We start from the raw sequence: 19,421 nt of genomic DNA, 5'->3' as shown, positions 1-19,421 counted from the left end.
GACGCCGGGGCCGGGACAGAAGGGTATGCCATTCACCATGGTGGCAAAACGGATGATATGATGAGGAGGAGGACAATGTCATGATGAATGGATGATTTGAGTGCAGTGATTGCGATTCACTGATTGACTGCTACTGACTGTTGCTGACAATGTGAATGATGGTGATGCGAGGTAACACGACCGAAGACATGAATTATTTGCGGGCATATCGCAGTTGAGTTATCAATCCTTGAAGATTATATAAAGTAAAATTGTTTTATACTCACCAACACCGTATGAAACTTGTTGTTTCGGGGGTATAAAAAGTGGGTAGACTGCTCGAAAGCTCGACGTTCTGCCGTTTGATGTCCTGACGTCCGGTACCTGGCGTCCTCTGTTTTGGCGTGCATTGTTGTCGGTAGCGTGCACCTGTTCTGACGTCATAGGCGACACGGCCATGACGTCATGACGTGTCGGAGCTGGTTCCAATCTTGACACTAGAGGCGCTGATTTCGTTCCTTAAAACTTTTACGCCTCTAGGAGTAGTAAGTTGCCACCATCTTGAAAAGCAGTATCGCGGATGCAGATCAGGGAGGTTATCGCATCACCACAAATCCTGCGATGCCCTACGCTGCATTTGCAGTTCTCCGTACAATCATCTTAAAATCGACCAGTAAGTGTCAAATTTTATTTATAGAGATCATATTTTGTTATTTAGTAATAAAATAAAACGTTTAATGAGAGAAAGTGGCTCTAATTCGGCCTGAATAAGATTTACAGTCTGAACTGGCAACACACTTTATGACGTAGGATTGTCAAAACCCTGAATCTCAGGATGCTGACATCCAAGATGGCGGCAATTGATCAATTCCAGTGTCTGATTTTTTTTAAATTTCGGCACTGGGGGAGTTTCCAGGGTTTCCGATTGTGACGCCATCCGAAACTGGAATCAGCAAATTTCATTTCATGATCCTCCTGGATAGGTATCTTCAGTGCACCTAACTCAGGTTTCAATCAATAACTTGAAGAACAACACCATGTTTATATGTCATGTGTGTGTTTATTGTACAAGCAAATGTACAGATAGGGGCCTGTTCTTGACAACACATTTTATACCCAGCTGAACATGATAATATACCCATCTATATTCTACAGACCAATTTACAATAAAATATCATCTTTCTAGAATCCACAAACTTTTTACTAATAGACATTCTCACATTACACTGTCAAGGGCCGTTGATACAGGGTATGCCAAAATGAACTCAGCAAAGACTTGGACTTCTTCTGTCAACAGAATGCAGGCTACTACATATGACGTATAGTTAGTTACAGGAGTTCCTGGGCAGGCAGTGCTACAAATATAGTGTCCTGCAGTGTCCAAAAACAGCCAGTAGGACTGTGTACATTTTCTGACGCAATCCCACTACAACTCTGTGTTAATAAACCACATACTGACCAAACAGTCAGTCATTGACTAATTCTATGAAGATACTACCAGTGCTGCCACCTACATGTATGCAGTGTGACGGCCCCCGACAGATGTAAAAGCAACTAGAACCAAAACGAAGTATGGATTTTTGGGAACTAAACATTGGTCTTGGTTCATGTTTAGTTAATAAGAAATCAGCTCCGGAGTTTATAGAATAGTTCAATGGTCGAAAATGCAATAGCTCAGAGTTAAAGTGCTCACCAGCATCTGCCAGTCCCAGATTAGTCAATTAGCATGATTTTTGGAAGGTCAGAAGCAATTTCAAACCATACAATATCCTGCAAGGTCCAAAACGGAAATGCCCTCATGATAACAAGGGTGAAAACACCTGAAAAATTCCAATGCAATGATACAGAAAATTTAGCTCTGGCCGGGATGATTCAAACTTCATCATTATCATAGTAATTTAGTATATTTTTCTGTTTACAACAACAAAACACAAAATTTGCAATCTATATTGCAAAATTACAAAAGACAACACAAGGTTTTTATAATAAGTTAAGACAATTTTACAAGGTTGCTTTTAGCATATGTATAATATTTATACTTCAAGTACTGTACTCAACACCACACACTTACAAGGTATCACACAAGATAATTATCTCATCAGCCAAGAATGGGACATCTTTTGACAAAATTCCACAAAATTCTAACCTTCTTGATGAGAATGAACAATTTTCTCATCATTATGGCCAAGGGTATGCAATACAGGTAAAATATATTTCTCTGTACTAAGGTGAAAACTTTGGCAAATGAGTACATTTATAAACAAGTCTATTTCAGCCTCAAAAACTCCCTCATCAGTTCTGATGATATTACTTACAATCTATCCCTAGAAGTGAGTTAGGGGCGTCATGTGTATTTCACTGCATCATCTCTACATCAGACCTTCAGCAACAGGCCAATACGAGGAGAAGTTGAAAAGCAGTGATGTATCAAGTTGAGGGAAAGCAGTTTTTACCTGGCTTGCAAGCTTATGGCCATAATCATGAGATAACTTTCATAGAAAGTGCAATTCAAAGAAATCTAGCCAAAAAAGCCCTGTCCCTTGGTAGGTGAGATAAAGTCTCTGCAATCCAAAAAGCTATAATTCGAGCTTCATTTGAAAAAAATGCCCATTATCTACAGCAAAAATGCTTGTTGCCACATAAAGCTTAAAATATGTACACACAAAATGTATACACTGTCAACCTGGTAAAGTCAGGTTTGGGAGTTTGCACTGAGACTTCGAAGCACTGCCCCCTGAAAATTCACCATAGACGACTCAGTTCATAGCATGCTTGGCAACTTATCCCAACACTCAATCTTCTTCTTGTTGTACTTGTATTTGTATTCCTCAGAATAACCCTGCACAACCGCTGAGGCTACAATTTTTAGATCGATTTACAGAGCACAATCTCATCAAAAAAGTTCCATAGCAAACTCCCACAGTGTTATCATCAAGTCATAACGACTGCTTTCTAAATCAAGTAGTCTTGAGACTCAAGTCCATCTATATATAGATATACCAGTATTATAATATGATTATACATAAGACGAATCTCTATACACCATTTAACATACATGTACATGAAGAAGCAAATGTACAAGCTAGCATAATAACGTCTGTATATCTTACATGTACAAGTATAATATATTACATGTACAGGTTTTAATAGCGTAATTCTCAATGAGGAGAAAATATAAATAAAATGTACAAAAACTCGCATTTGAAGGCAACGTTAAAGGGGCCATCTAAACACCAATATATATCTAGTTATAACAGATCAGGATGTGCACTGACCTCTCTAACCCTGCCCTCAGATGTAGTAGGAGTTGATACTATAGCAACGTGATCCTTTTATACAAATTTATAGCATAATCAAACACCCACAACTTTCAACTTACCTTCGTTTACCATCGTCTGAAACATTGTACATTTGATGTACTTAAGAAAACATGAATTTCTGCCACAACCCAAATATTTCAGATCGACTTAAAATGTGACACCGACTGGCCAGTATGATTATGACTTGAAGTAGTGCCACCTATAAATGCAATATGTAACTTCTTCGGACACAACATCGATTTGCATTCTGTACAAATTTATGCATGTTTTAGTCGCAATATAAGGAGGCTTAATTTGAACAGGCCAGGTGTTTTGTGTACCGGTACACTGTTTACTGACGGCCCAGCTAAAATTACTTGTGTAAAAGTATGTCCAAAGGTTGCAGCACACATTACCTTTTAATTACTACACATGTACATGTATGTGTTCTCTTCTTTAAGCTGCTGACCACTGCTGCCACCTATGGACAGCGGATAAGTCTACCAGGGCCAAAGATAAACACGGTAAACAGACTTACTGAGCCTTTAAAGCCATTATTTGTTTGTACAAAGTTTGGCAGAAGAATCTGTGTCTAAAAATGGTTTTCTGTCTCAGTACCTCCCCGCCCGTCCACATCATACCAGATTTAACAAGTTGAAGAGATCAACCAATGAATGAAAACAAAATATATTAAGAAGATTCAAACACAATGAAAAGGATCGAGTATTTTTTCATGAATATTTTTATATCTAACAGTAATGGGAAATGACTGCCCCTGTACCTTTCTCAGAGAAGTCCAGGCAAGAACTGGAGATTTCTTATCTAATACTGGTTATAAGCTAGAAGGCCCACTAAGATGAGAAAATTTTATCCAAAAGAAATTTTGTTGTGGTGTAGTAAAAGCTCATCAAAGCTGTGCTGCAGAACAAACACTCAGAAAATGGGTGATTCAGAATACGATTCAGTACTCTTTTTAACAAAGACTTTATTGTAAAACTAGCATTACTACTCGTAGCACTGCAACATGACCTGGTCAAAACAAAACAAACTGGTTTTCTATCCTCATTATGGAACACATTCAACAAAACTCAACACCCATCAGAAATAAGCAAAAGAGATTTTTAAAAAAAGGTAGGCAAAGAAGCTTCTAGTACCCCATCGACCCATGCAATCAAATTCAAAAGCAGTAAAGAACAAAGGACTCAAAGAGTTAGTGTTAAAATTCCTTTCCCGATTCGGGAAAAATACTACTTATGGCACTTTTGAGTAGCTCAACATTTGGGACAAGTGGACACGACTACCCACTTTAAAGAAAATAAACCATCTACGGGTGGCAAACTGAATTGCTCCCCAAGGTAAGAGCACCACTTTTCACCCCCTACCCTTACCAGAAATTGCAGCAATAACCAAGACTGGCAACAGAGCCGAAGCAGTGAATTCACTCAAAGAGCATGGCTCTAATCTAAATACGTATTGTGTCCATTTCATGGACAGCAATTTTGATAGTTATTTTAATTTTTCTTACAAAAAACATCCATTCATAACTTTGATTAAACATATCATATGAGAATATCTGTGTCACAGCCAGAGACGCCCGTTTTCATCTTGGGTCATCTCTTCTTAGCTTTCTTCGCTTTTTGTTGAAACTTGGCCTCGTTTTTCTCGTCAAAGTCCTGCGACGCCTGTCGGTCTAACTCCATCATTGCTTCTTGTATCGCTGCTTCAAGATTCGAATTCATCTTGCGACCCCTAGAAAAAAAGGATAGAAATTAAACACCTATGTAAAACGATCTTGTATCTTTACAGCGTTATGGAGACTGCATGGAAAATAACAAATCCAAGGCCGCAATTGGGTCAGGTCAGAGAATCAGACATAATTAGGTCATAATATTATCAACATTATTTATCAGAATCTCAGTAATTCAAAGGAAATTGAGCAAAAGCTTACTTTCTGTGTTTCTTCCTGGCCCTATGATGCGCCTCCAATCCTTCTGATAATGTCTTTAGCTTTTCTGGCTCAACCTGAGTGATGGTGTGGTCACCAAACCATTTCACCCACATCTGGAATGGTTAAATGCAAATTGTGTTTCTTTCGGAAATCAATATAATATCTACCAGTACCAGGTACACCAGAACCAGTTTGATGCGTTTGTCTATAGGCCTACTACCCATTAACAAAATCTGTCAAAGTTGTTCATAGAAATAACAATGTTGTACTCAACCTCAGCTCCAAACTAAATCTGTAGCCTCCAGTTCAAAAAAGGAGAATTTTTTTTACCTTTCCATCCTCTGCTTTGTGTCCCCCTCTAACAGCCGTCTGATCAACTAACTTGCCAGGCCAGGACGGAAAGCCACGGATTTGCCCCCAGACAAGGTCACCAACGTTAAAGTTGCGAGGGTAGTACGGTACCGGTGAGTCTACGGCGGAGGCATCTGAAGCATCATCTAAAAGGAAACATTAAACAAATATTTATTAGAGAACATCAGCCATATTTAGCCATATTGAGTCAGCTCTAGCCATTGCCGATCGTTTGCCCATCTTGGGGCCGACCCAGCCCGCAGTAACATGTGCGAGAATGGAAGCCCGCCAATACTGAGACTAACAAATCAACGAACGATTCGAAGAACCCGTGACCGGAGACTCCATGGCAACGAAGCGAGCGGGAAATTAGCCGATAATGTATGCGTAAGGCGACCAGCAGCGCCACCAAAATCACTGTAGCGGCAACGGGTAGAACTACAATGCAGAAGATAGCAACCACGTGTAATAGCGCGGCCGCCCGCAAATATGATATAGTTTGACTGACTAACGATCGTTCCTTGCTGCATTTGGTGTGGAAGTGGATCTTTTTGATAGTCTTTGATCAATTTTCGCACAACACTATTACTCTCTCGCCAAATCATGGCAATTCAAATTGAATTCGCAAAATTTTTAGCCAGACATTGTTTTACATTCGCCACTCATGTGCGAACGGGCGCGCCAACCCTTCGCTTGGTTCTCCGAAAGAGGATCAATACAAGCTTTCCTAAAGTCACATGTTGCAGGCCTAGCATTAACATATGTGTCTTGGTCTGGTGGTGACTTGAAAGCACATTCATCCTGTGAAGGGCATATGCAAATGGTATTAGGCCTTTATTAGCCTGGCAAGATTTCGAAAGAAGGCAGACAGACACCAACTCACCTGCGTCATGGTCATTGAAGCTGAAAGTCCTGTCATCGTCGTCCATGTCATCCATAGACCGTTTTAATCCTCGAAGATCGGCGACTTCATCTACGCCTGATCCGAGCAGGAGTCCGTCTCGATGATGTCGCTGCAGGGCCAGCAGCCTTGGAGATCCTAACACCCGAGGGCTCTCCTCGTTCTCAACCAAAGAGTCTTTTACGAGAATATTATTATTACAATTATCCGATAATGAATTGCGCCGCTGCGTAACGTTTGGCCGCGTTTCAAACGGCATCACATTCAAATTTAATCCGTCACGTGCCACGTCAGATTTATCCGACCCGTTATCCGACGGGGTCGTATCACAGCTATTCAAACGATTTATTACAGACTCGGAAACTTTACGAATCGCAATTGACTCCTCATCTTCACTTTCGTCAGTGTCCGTGATGCCCAGCATGGCTAAACTCATGTGGCAATTGGGGCGTTCATCATCTGAATCAGATTCTAAAAGTTTGGATAAGATTTTTGGCCGCTGCGGGCTATTCACTGAACTGACCGAAGACTTTGTCGTCGTTGATGCCGACACACTTGTATGCGCTATACCACAGGAGGTCGCGTTAGCAGAAGAGTAGATTGGATTTAACGATCTTTCAGTAGAATTGTATCGACACGTTGCACTAGGACGACACTGTGGTGCGTTTGAAGTTTTCCATGGCAGAGATGAGTGAGCGACAGCACGTGGTGACTTATCAGCATTTAGACGATGCCCTAAAGAGTCATTTTTTGGCTCCGAGATCTTTTTCCACCTGGCTTCCAAGTCCTTTTCCTGTTCAGGACTTAATGGTCCATGGGTGGGACTTTCAAGGCAGTTACCCTGTACAACTGCATTCACCGCTTCTGTTAAGGTTTTAGGTGTAGGGAGACTCGCAGTGTAGGCCGTGATAGCATTCAAGGCAGAGCTTGTTGTAATGATTGTAGAGGCAAACCCTGATGGCGTCTTACTGATCTTAACCCTGATGGGGGGCGGTGTTCTATTAACCCTTGTGCCATCCTTTCCGTACAAGGTGCCAAACTTTACTGCTTCGCGTGGACTCCTGTCCCGTGGACTTTTTGGCTCACGTGGACTCCTCGACAGATCCTTTGGACTCCTGGAATCCCTTGGACTTCTCTCCCCACCTGAGCGATGACGTTTAGGCGACGACCCTTTTGGTGACCGTTTCATCATGGACACAGTCTGCTGCGAAGGCTGTGCAGATATTACACCAGTGGCAGATGTTGACTTATTCACCATCACAGGTAGATTTGAATTCGGGAATGACATCGGCGAAATTGTCTGAGTAGGAGTAGGAATACTGCCAACGGGTAAGGAAACATTCGTTACATCTTGTGGCAATACACGAGCAATCGACGGAGAACTCTGGTCACGCTGCGGACACGTCTGGGAAGCGTTTGTACGACTTTCAGCCTCCTGTCCCTGGGGTTGAAGAGCCGAGCTCTCTGTCTGAGTGCCGGATCCGGACGTTGAGACTGTACTCGTTGTTTCCTGGCTGACAGAAGTCCCAGCCTGACCAAGAAGATTCGCCCATTGCGGTAGGACATGTTGGTGAACTGGAATGGCTTGGATCAGTGCAGGGTTGATCCCAGCAGCTGCCAACATGTTCAGAGAGGGATTTAAACCAACTTGAGCTTGTGAGAGTGACAAACCCATCTGTTGTGGGTTGAGCGCGCCGCCATTATTTTCTGCCACAGGGCTCAAACCATGTGCCTGAATAAACATCTGGGGGTTGAGCCCAGAGCCAGGAATATACAATAACTGTTGATTGGCGGGATCTGTAAGTGTTTTATCCTGTGATGCTGCCACCTCCTGCTGCTGATTGACAACTTGAAGCAACGGCCCCATATTCTGCATTGACTGTGCCATGAGAAGTTGCGACGCAGACGTGGCAACAGCTGACTGCTGCAGCTGTAGCATGTTAGCAATCGTCGGTGTAGAACTCTTCCTGTTCTTCTTCTGTTTCAGTTTGTTGAGTCCCGTCACCTGACCAAGAGAAGAAGCGATACTCTGAGATCCTTGACTGACAGGTGAACTCCGACCAGAATTAGCAGGCGATGTTCTATTGTCCATCTGTTCAGCTTGGTTGCTGTCCTCTGACTGTGTCGAGGTAGAAACACTTGCATGGCTAACTTGGGTTGTCGGGACGTGTCCAGCCATACTGGTTGCCAACGCTTGCTGCATGACTGCCGCAAGCTGTTGTTGGTTCATCACAGCGACAGGACTAGTTTGGTTGTCTGCAAGGACTGGGCTTAGAAGATTCAATTGATTAGGAATAAGCATCGGGGCCTGAACTGCTGTTAAGCCAAGTGTGTTGATGACTTGAAGTACGGGTTGTTGTAGCAAAGACTGCGATATCCCAACTGCTGGTATGACCTGCGTCAGGGAATTCGTCACAGCAGTTACCACAGGGACAGTCATTGGTGGCATTGAAGAGTTCATAGACACCATGGGGAGTCCCAAGTTGACATTACTGGCAGATGAACTGCTGGGTAGCCCAACCATAGAGCTATTGATCGTCGGCGATCCTAAAAATGCACCACTTGTGCTCATATTCACTTGAGATTCATTGTGATTTGTCATGGCTGTACTGGACAGAACTGCACTGACATCTGGGCGGTCTTGCGCCAAACTGGGTATTGCTAAACTACTCTGAACGCCTGGGTCAACTTGTATATCCGGCATCAGTACTGAAGGTAGACTTTTCCCTGCGGTTAGAGACTGGTCCAACGCATTCTGTGTAGCTTCTAGACCGGAGATCATGTTTTGAACCATCTGTATTGGAGTCTGCTCTTTCTCGTTCAAGGGACTCTGAAACGCGTTGATCAGATGCTGGTACTGTTGCGATCCTGGAACCAATGCCTGGGAGTTTGGTGAATTCAACTGGAACGGTATTCCTCCCTGCATAGCCAGTAGACTCTGCAGCTGCTGCTGCTGGATAAATGCTTGCAACATGTTCATATCACCACCAAATATTTGTTTCAACTGTTCAATATTCACTCCAGTACCCATCTGTTTCAACTGTTCAAAGTTCCCAGCAGCTGCTCCTAGCTGTTTGAGCTGCTCTAAGTTCAGTGCACTAGCCAACTGTTGTTGTTGCTGTAATTGCTGCAACTGTGCCTGTAGCATACCGAAATTCTGATGCTGCATGAGGTTGGGAAACTGGGCAAGAGCAACCTGGCTCGGTCCTTGTGCCGGCACGCTTGCCTGACTTGTCGTGCTAATGCCCGTTTGTGCTCTAGCAGCTGCCGATAAAAGATTACTAGCAGGAAATTCCCCCGTCGCCTGTCCTAAATTCAAAAGGAATTTTGCACCCACACTCGACTGGGCATTTGAAGAGTTCTGAGATAGTGAAGAAGCCGTACTAGTCTTTGAATGGGCATTCGTACTGATATCATGAGATTTTTCCTCTGCTTCAGGTTTTATAACTTGCTTATCACCGGTTTTAGTTAAGTCCAATGCCTGACTAGATGCTACAGTCCTGGTTTGACTCGTACTTAAAGTATTTTGTACTTTTATGGCGGACGTGGCCGTCGTGACAGTTGTCGTTGCCACTGTCGACAATGCTGTAACACTGGACACTGGTGTACACACAGATGCTGGTGCAACAGTACATTTTGGCATCGAGATATTAGAGCGTGGTGACATCTGGCTGCCACATGCAGGACTAGAGGGAACCTTATCCGAATGAGTGGCACTTTTATTTGACAGTGAAGGGCTAGCTGGTCGCTGGCAGTTTTCCTGGGCGTTCTTAGTGGAATGTTGTCTGTGTGACATCGCAAGTTGTTGTTGGAAAAATGTGACAGGATTTTCGACGGACGTCATCTGCTTCATATTTTCCAACGGTATTTGCCGAACGTCAATGTTTGGACACGGATCCGTCCTATCTAGAACACTGTTATATTTTCTTTTGTCCTTTTTCTTTTTCTTTTTTAATTTCGGTTCTTCTTCCCACTGGCTATTGAAATAACTAAACGGGTTAATTTCTAATGGATTGTTCATTTGACCGGAGAAGAAAACGTTCGACACGTTTTGCTGTTGCTGAAAGTACGGACTGACGGGCCGATTCATGAACATATTCGCCATCTGCTGCTGGTGCATAGGGTGACCACCAGGGGGTGAGCCCATACCAACAGGGCTAAACTGTCCTGGCATTGCTTGTGGCGGACTTCCAAACCCTTGCTGATGCATTTGCTGAAAGTTCGGATTTGGTACACGATTACTGAAATTTCCCATGAACCCAGGCATTCCCGGGCTCCGCGGAAAATTATGAAACTGTCCTGGTACTTGGCCATGACCTGGCGGCACATTTGCAAATTGTACATGAGGAGGTCTTTGCGATGCGAGACCCATATGACCCATTGGCCCTGCTGGACTCAACTGTGATGGCATGTAAGGAGATTTCGCTGGTTGGCACATCAAATTAGCTTGTAAGTCTTTTCCATCTGAAGGGCACGGCATAGAGTCCATACCCATCACTCCAATATGACCTTGAACTGGCACACATTCGGAATTTACGTCTTTAATTTGTTGCTGTAATGCTTTAGTCTGTTGCATAAGATAGTCCATGGTTTTTAACGCCGATCCATCGTGATTGAAGTTCGAGCCGACTTTATCTGCTGGAACCTCTTTCTTACGTTTGATTTCCTGCATTTTGTCTCGCTGCGCCAGAAGCTGGGACACGAGGACGCCCCCGTCATATGGACTTGCTTTTGATTTAAGCTTCTGCTTCTTCTTAGAATCTGCAACAACAAACGAAGTGAGCGAGGTGAGTTAACGAGATCAGTAGCAGGGAAAGATTTACCTATACGTGAAGTTAAACTTGTCATTATCACGGCAACTGCATTTTGCCATTACCCGTGAAGGAAAAAGATCTTTACCTAATGTTGCTTTGCTGTCACTGATGGAGTAGCAATAGCAGGGCGTTGGGAGGCAAACACCAGGCAAGTCGTAAACATTGAGCATACCTTTTCTATTTTTAAGTTTCATTTCCATACGTTGTTGTGGTCCTCCCGTCTCCTCCATCGAGCGCTGCAAAGACGCTGTCGTATGTAGCGTAGCCATGGCCTGGATCTTCCGTTTATGATTACACAGCTTCGTCCCCAGTTCTGTTGTCGTAACAACATCGTCATTTGACCATGGCTTTGATGATATGGCAGAATCAAAATTGAACACTTTTTCAACAACCAGAGGACATTCCAAACCACACTTGCATGTCCCCTCAGCTTGGAGATATTCCCGGATATCTTCTTGGTTGGTAAGTTTAGTATTGCTTGGGCTGCAAACAGAATGTGCATTCAGTATCATTCTTCCGTGTTACATTAAAAATCAGAAACGAGTCAGGAAATGTATCTGGTTACGCATGGGCATTGATAAGAACTACACGTACACATGCTGAACTTCCCGTGTTCATGCACAACATGCTACAAAACCTAGAAAATTGGCCGACCGTTGTGTTAATTCAAAGTCCTCAAAGGAGTAGATGTGCCCAAGGACAATTTTCGCAAACAATTTATATAAATTTCATTGTCATGGTCAATTTACCCCTTGCAATGAACACTCGACCACACCACCCATCGTCAAAGACAAATCTCGAATTCCAACTCACCTGTAGTAGACAACAGCATTACTCTCCTGCTCCTGCTCCCTCTTCCATCCAAATGGCACACTGATCATTTCCGTAGATACATCCTCCTGTTTTACATTTAGATGTAACCGATCGCTACCCGAAGTCACCACAGAGTCTGTCATCACAGTCGCACAAGAACAGGCGGAGACACATGAAGTACACATCTCCTTTTTTGTTGTCACTTTCGTATTTGTTGTCTGTACATTAGTACCTGCGTTGCGAGTAACGCTAGCAGAACAAACAGGATTCTGGCACACTGAGATTACAGTTGTTGAAACAGGGGCAGAGGTTGTGACGCAACTGATGGTGGAGCCCGTGGATATACCCGACAGCGACAAAGGCATTGGTAAATTCTTTGATAAGATTGACGAGATCTGCGGCAAAGCTTGGTGCGGTTTCTCAACAGGATGCGAATACATACAACTAGGATCTCTGCCAATAGGTGGCGCGGAACATGTACATGGAGGCTGAACCGAATGTGACATGTGTGCTTGTTGGCCACTCTGGATAGGATTTGGCAAGTTCTGTAAATTCACCATTGCAGTTTGATGGTGAGGGAATTGCAGTCCCTGCTGGGCAGAAAAGTGTTGGGGGTTATTCACAAAATGCTGGTTCTGAATGTTATTATATTGTGTACTCGGGGGTACATATGGTTTTGTAAACGTCGAAGCAGTCACGGTAGTTTGGCACGATAAACTTTGGTACGGTATTGCCTCTGCTTGGCGATTGGTAGGGTTGTTTATATTATAACCACCATACGGATTTGTTATGTTATAATGAGGGTTCATAGGTTTCGTACTGCCGGGTATATTCTGCATCCCAACTTGGATTGATACTGGAATATTCACAGAGAGAGCAGCACATGTTGTAGCACAAGTTCTTAACTGATGATCCGCATGTAACCCTGCAACCATCTCAGCAACAATTTTATTCGATTGAGCATCCGAGTCCAATCCAGTTGTGTATTCAATGGCAGGGATTTCAGATCCAAACTGGTACGTCCGTACGGGCTGAGATCCAGGAATGGGCAGAACTTGTTCATTTTGTTGAGGCAGTCCAATACTAGAGGGGACAACCGCTGCGTGCACAGGTCCAGACTGTAGCGCGACTGCAGCTACGTGATTAGGAATTGCCGCAACATTCGAACTTATCACAAATTCAGCAGAGCACACTGATCCACTTTGAGAAGGGACACCAGCTGATGTCACAGTCACACTAGCACATGGCATAGTCCGAGATGAATCGCAACCCGCAGGAGGATAACTGTCATTCCCACATGAACCATGGACTTCACCGCTGGAATTATTATCCAATCCACTCCCGTATCCTGAACTCTGCTGATCACAGGACTCTGAACTTTTTCGGCTGGTGATATCACCGTCGCATTCAGATTTTGAGGTATCAGTTGTGGGGAGGACAGATGAAGTCACATGACTTACATTCAACATGGCGGAAGCGGGGATGCCCGACGATGCAACTGTATATGGCAAAGTAAATGAACTATGGACAGATACCGGAATATTAGGATTATGAGGGGGATGCTGCATAATTTGAGAGCCTTGGGCGTTTCCAACAGGATTTGGCACATAACTTGCATTGGGTTGATTCCTATGATATAATTGGTTAAATTCTGTTGGTATATTGTTCTGAAAAACGTTTTGTATTGGTGGAATCCCCGCAGTTCCTTGGTTTTTCTCGACAGCACAACCGTAACTAAAATTATGACAAGGCTGTAAGTTTAGAGTCATCTGGTTTGGACTGTGACCGGTGTGATTAGCAAATTGAAAATTTTGCTGTCCTTGGTTGACATGTGGTTGGTTGTGATAACCAACGTGAATCCCGGTTGGACCTTGCCCATATGCCCCCTGCAAGAACATAGCCGCATTCTGGCGATTATGAGGGACAAACGTTCCTGGCTGCATGTTCATTGCATGACGGATGTTTGCATGCTGAGCACCTTGAGATGGATCGAACGCGACTTGCTGTGTCATGTGACCATGGGGACCGTTCATCATAAAACCATGGTTGCCGTCTTTTGGATGGATTTGCCCAAACATCTCAGCAGCTACCTGAAAACAACAAAAAGAACTTGGGTCATACATTGTTAATGATGGCTGCAGCATTATCATGAATGATATTCTTTCTACCAAGTAGATTCTACAATAGTACTAGTAGTAATTACGTATGCCGATTGTTGGAGAAGAAACATGTCAGCAACACTTATTGAATTCTGTCCTGATTAGTGAAGTTTCGTGTTGATGTGATTCTAGAACACTGTTGTTTTCAAACTATACCTGGGGTCCGGGGTATGGCCCAAAGAAATGGTTGACCTTTCCTGGTAGATGCTGGAGACCCCGGCCTGGTTTAATGGTTTCCTGATGGTGATCATCTTGAATTTCCATTGCTCGAAGACAACCTACACCGATGTAGGACATTCATCATCCACCATCAACACTCTGAAATAAAGAACACATGACTGAATGATAGGCCTAACGATTTTACAACACACAGCTGCAGTCAGCAAGACTAAGAGAATGCTGTCAATATGCAACATACTATAGGAGTAATGGCATAGCGACTCTTGGGGTCTTTGCCAGGTTAAGGAATTATTTACCGAATGCAGGTAAAAAAGGGTGATTGAAAAGTTTTGAACACTAGAAGTATGCAAGTTGAACCAGGTAAGTAGGTCTGGGGCTACAGCAATACCTGTAAACAGACCCTCCAACTGGGCCTTCAAAGTTTCTGGGGAAAATTTCTCTACTTTCAATGAATCTACATGGACCACAAATGCAAATACACTAATGTGCTAACACCAGACCGTCGTATTTTGGCAGGGGCAATCTGTAAGGACGACTCCAGACATCACAGAAAAGAGAAAGTCAACACACACTCAACTTGGGACAGACAACATGAAAACTGCACACATACACCTCTGCACTACCTATCAAAAGTAGCCTAATCGCACTATGCGATCACCGATTACTTAATTTCATTGAAATACAATTAGTTTCTATTTATGTTTTTGATAATCTACCTCCATATTTTCCCATATTTATCCAATAAAGCGGTGTTTTTTACTCAAATGTTTTCAACATTTCATTTATTTTTAGATGGAAAATGGCTGGATTGGTTCTGAGCATGCGCAATCGGGCAAAATCGCTCTCGTCCGCCACTCGCGAGACCCGAGATTCAAGATGGCACTCGCCTGTCAGAAAGATTCGTATTTGAAACAGGTAAAACTCTCGCTTTTAGAGTTATTTTCGCGCAATAAATCTCTTGAAAAGATACATGATTATGTTAACCATTTTGTACTCTACAAAGTGCATGCAATTTGTTACCACTGCTGCTTGTTTAGTTGCAAAATTGAGGTGTGGATCTGTCCGATTTTCTGTCCCACCGTATCTCTTCTGTACAAAATGTACATGATGTGTACAAAATGTACATGATGTGTACAAAATGTACATGATGTGTACAAAATGTACATGATGTGTACAAAATGTTGAATCAATTGTATGTTTTTCCATTTCAGTTGACTACAACTGTCAAGTCATGTGAACCCCATAAAACTAAATTATTGGTCAATGGGAAGAAAGAAAATATCAATGGCTTTGAAATCATATTGGAAGACACAGTTTTATTCCCTGAAGGCGGAGGACAGGTAGGCCCTATACATCTATTTTCAGTTTCAGACATGAATGCTTGTCACTTACATATAGTGCAACTACAGGAAATCATCTTGTTCAAATGCTGTGTTTACTATGTGAAATGGCCAAGGCTTGGGTGTGCCATCTTTCCGCTATGGACTATAGAGTTGCAATCGTCACCATATCAATCAGTTGATAATTTCAGCCCGATGATCGAGGGACCATCAATGATGTCGATGTTCTGTCCGTTATTAGAAGAGGTGTCGAAGCTGTCCACTTCACCCGTTCACCAATTGACCCAGGTACAGAAGTCCATGTTCAACTTGATTGGAGGAGGCGGTTTGATCACATGCAGCAACATTCAGGTCAACATCTCATCACTGCTATAGCGGACCAAACCTTTGGGTACCCCACAACGTCTTGGTGAGATCCTTTTTATTTGTTGCTTAAAACGATCTATCTAAAGTTTAAAGGGAGATGCAGGAGCTGGAGGGGGTGGGCCAGATACACAGAGTCGCCATGCTGTGGTCGTTGATGCAGGTTCAAGATGGCCATGAACCCTCCCTCTGTGCTGCAAGTTCTAAGCAGTTTATCTGGAGGCTTGGTGTTGTAGGGGCAAAGGTCTTTCTAGAGCCTAATATGAATGTTCTCAAATTTGAAGGAATCTCGGTGAGAAGGTCTCCTCCATCGAACTGGACACGCCAGCAGTGACTGTGAAGCAGCGACAAGAGTTAGAGAGTCTGGTGAATGAGAAGATTCGCTCATCTGTCGCGATGTATCCACTGCTTTATCAGGGCAAGGATGATCCTGCTCTAGCAGAGGTATGATCGTTTACTTTTGTTTTTGATCACTTTAAAATCTTTTGTGGCCATCATAGGGATGTGACAATAAAGTCATCAGGTTGTTTATAGCTTTTTGATGTCTAAATACAGTTCAATATCTATTACTTTAGGTCCGTACTCGAGGCTTGCCAGACGACCATGAGGGTCCTGTGAGGGTCGTCACAATAGAGGGAATCGAGAGCAATATGTGCTGTGGTACTCATGTGTCAAACTTAGGTCATTTGCAGGTAAGCACATCAAATTGGCAACCCAGATTCTGGATGTACTGAGTTATGCTGACTTTGTTACTGACAAAGGACTGATTTCCTAGTGGTCATCTCAAAATATGAACATAAAAGGCGAAGAAGAATTCATTTACAGATTTATATCCCTTGCTCTTCACAATCATTGAATGAGACTCAAGTTGCAAAACCTGAAATTCTCTATTCTATTTGGCTGTGCAACGGTAGCGTGCAGGTCCAGACAGGATCATACATAAAACATAAGGTCACCATATTTTAGTCTTTTCAAGTTCATAGCCCTTAGGCTTACCCGTAAGGTCAACTCTAGAGACATGAGAAAGGGTATAAGAAAGCTTCTTGTAACCTATTTTCTGTATTTCTTTTCTACAGGCTATCAAGTTACTGGCATGTGAGAAGGGCAAAAAGGGAAAAACAAATCTTATATTCGTAGCCGGTGATAGACTGTTGAATTATCTGGGACAATGTTATGAGAACGAGAAAGCGCTGACAAATTTGTTGAGAGGAGCGCCTGAGCAGCATGCCGAACTTGTGGATAAACTGCTGAAAAATAGCAAGCAGGCAAATAAGGTGAGGGTCTCTCTGACTGTCCTCTAAAAAAAATTCAACTTCTACATTGTAGTTTGCCTATTCGTTAAAGTCTTCTAGACCGTCACTCTAACCTCTTAAGTCATCCTCTAAAAACTAACTTCTGGTGGTAGTTGGCCTATTTATCAAAGTCTTCCAGGTTCCCACCATCTAAAGCACTGTCCCACACTAAAAAACTTATCTATAGTTGCCTTTTTTTGTTGTCTCTTCAGACTGCATTAACCTTACTGCGAGAGATGGCTGTTATGGAGGCTGAGAAATTCAAGCAGAGAGAAAATAAAGACGGCCTATTTGTGCTTCACAGGTAAGAATACTTATGAATTTGCTGAGTCAATCAAAGTACTTAAATTGGCTGTTAACTGGGTTAGAGCTTAAGCTGCTCTCTTTAAAATGTAGAGCTTATACCGGTAAGTGGCAGGGGGGGGGGGGGGGGGGGGTTACTCAGTTACCTCCAATCATGCCTCATTATCTCATTTTGAAGCATATTCATTATGAAATATTTTGCTTTCTTATTTTCAGGAAAGAGGGAGATAATGAATTTATGAATATTGTCGTGAATGAGATAAATGATGACAAGGTGCTGAAGTTTCTCACAGTGGGAGATGAAAAAGCTCAAGGCTTGTTCTTGTTAGCCGGGTCTGATGATGTACTGAAAGATCTTGGGCCAAAGTGAGTTCTAATCATGTTGTCTTCTCTCTCGCTTCATACACTGGAGTGACTGAGCTGATGTAGATGTGATTGTGACAGAACTGCTGCACCCATGTGGCTGAGCTGATATAGACTGATTGCTGAATCCCAACTACATATTGTCCAGTGAGATATACAATACAATACATGATTTGTAGTGCACCCTTCCAGGTTGCCCTGCTCAAAGCGCAAGAAAAACACCTACATGAAAAATGGCCAGGACTTTAGGGCGGACTTGAATTGCATCAGATCAGTGATTGATCTGATGGGGGCTGGGAGTTGGTTCCAGAGTTTGGGACCTGCAATAGAGAAGCTTCTGTCACCATACCGAGATTTTGTTCGAGGGACAATGAAAAGCTCTGAGCAGGACAACCTGGTAGGACGCACTCTGGAGTGGTTCTGGAGGCAGCAAGACAGGTATTCAGAAGCGGAACCACATCTGGCCTTGAAACTATCAGAAGGTCTATTGAAAATTCATTGTGGGAACCATCTCAATTGCCATGCAGTATCCTCCTTGAATGCCCTGTCTTTGGTAAAAAATGACTCTAATCTTACATTGAACTTATTCTGTCTTTTTCAGGGTTGCTGGGATTCTTGATGGAAAGGGTGCCGGGAAGAATGGTCGTTTCCAAGGCAAGGCAAACAAGATGGTAAACAGACAACAAGCAGAGACGATGATCAGAGAATTCATAAAGGAGCATGAACAGTGACAAATGTTATGTCTGGTTCCAGCAAAACCACGGCCACACTTCTAATTACCGACTATAGCGAAAATTGGTCCCACCTATTGGGATGTCGCATCCAGTCGAATCTCTGTTTGATGAAAGTAGATATACTTTACAATCCTGAAATGCATCTTTTTAATACCTCCTACTGTTCTGAATTGGTGTAGTGTGTGACAGATTGTCCCTGATTTACAAAATAAATTATATTTTTACAAAACTTGAGTTTTCGGTTAAAATTCTTGACAGTTTTAATGACAGTAACTTTGGTTTTCGTCCTTCCCTGGGCACATCAGTGTCTTCTCAGCTCCAGGAGCTTTTTAGGAAAGATCTTGAAGATGTGCCTAATTGGCTGTCCTCGGTTGGACACTGTGATGGAGTCTACATAAGATCACACAGCAGATAACCAAACGAATCCTTCTTTGTAGATTTTGTCAACCCTTGAAAGTCACATCTTTGCCACTTGTACTTTCAGGGGGTACTTGCTCAATCCCAACAGGGCAGAGACCTGTATTCATCCACGACCGGAAGTGTGGCACATAGAGCTTATCAAAATGTCAAGTTGTGGTAAAT

At 42.9% G+C, this 19,421-nt stretch overlaps 2 protein-coding genes across 2 annotated transcripts; one reads left to right on the top strand and one right to left on the bottom strand.

Annotated features, from left to right (window-relative positions):
* Positions 1-1,034: 1,034 nt before the first annotated feature.
* LOC135497594 (uncharacterized) lies at positions 1,035-15,243 on the bottom strand. Its single transcript, XM_064787373.1, has 8 exons — positions 15,161-15,243; positions 14,421-14,582; positions 12,106-14,195; positions 11,465-11,775; positions 6,461-11,239; positions 5,557-5,723; positions 5,227-5,339; positions 1,035-5,027 (listed from the first exon to the last, which is right to left on the bottom strand). The coding sequence occupies exons 2-8, from the start codon at positions 14,559-14,561 to the stop codon at positions 4,889-4,891; spliced, it is 7,740 nt and encodes a 2,579-aa protein (XP_064643443.1). The 5' UTR covers positions 14,562-14,582; positions 15,161-15,243; the 3' UTR covers positions 1,035-4,888.
* Positions 15,244-15,289: 46 nt separating this feature from the next.
* On the top strand, positions 15,290-19,035 carry LOC135497921 (alanyl-tRNA editing protein Aarsd1-B-like). Its single transcript, XM_064787946.1, has 9 exons — positions 15,290-15,359; positions 15,656-15,784; positions 15,976-16,193; positions 16,432-16,591; positions 16,723-16,839; positions 17,224-17,421; positions 17,652-17,743; positions 17,959-18,108; positions 18,707-19,035. The coding sequence occupies exons 1-9, from the start codon at positions 15,321-15,323 to the stop codon at positions 18,834-18,836; spliced, it is 1,233 nt and encodes a 410-aa protein (XP_064644016.1). The 5' UTR covers positions 15,290-15,320; the 3' UTR covers positions 18,837-19,035.
* The last annotated feature ends 386 nt before the right edge of the window (positions 19,036-19,421 follow it).

This window comes from Lineus longissimus, chromosome 13, assembly GCF_910592395.1.
Source record: "Lineus longissimus chromosome 13, tnLinLong1.2, whole genome shotgun sequence".
In the NCBI taxonomy this organism is placed as follows: domain Eukaryota; kingdom Metazoa; phylum Nemertea; class Pilidiophora; order Heteronemertea; family Lineidae; genus Lineus; species Lineus longissimus.
Note: the sequence above shows the minus strand (reverse complement) of the source record. Positions and strands in the feature narration are given on the sequence as shown.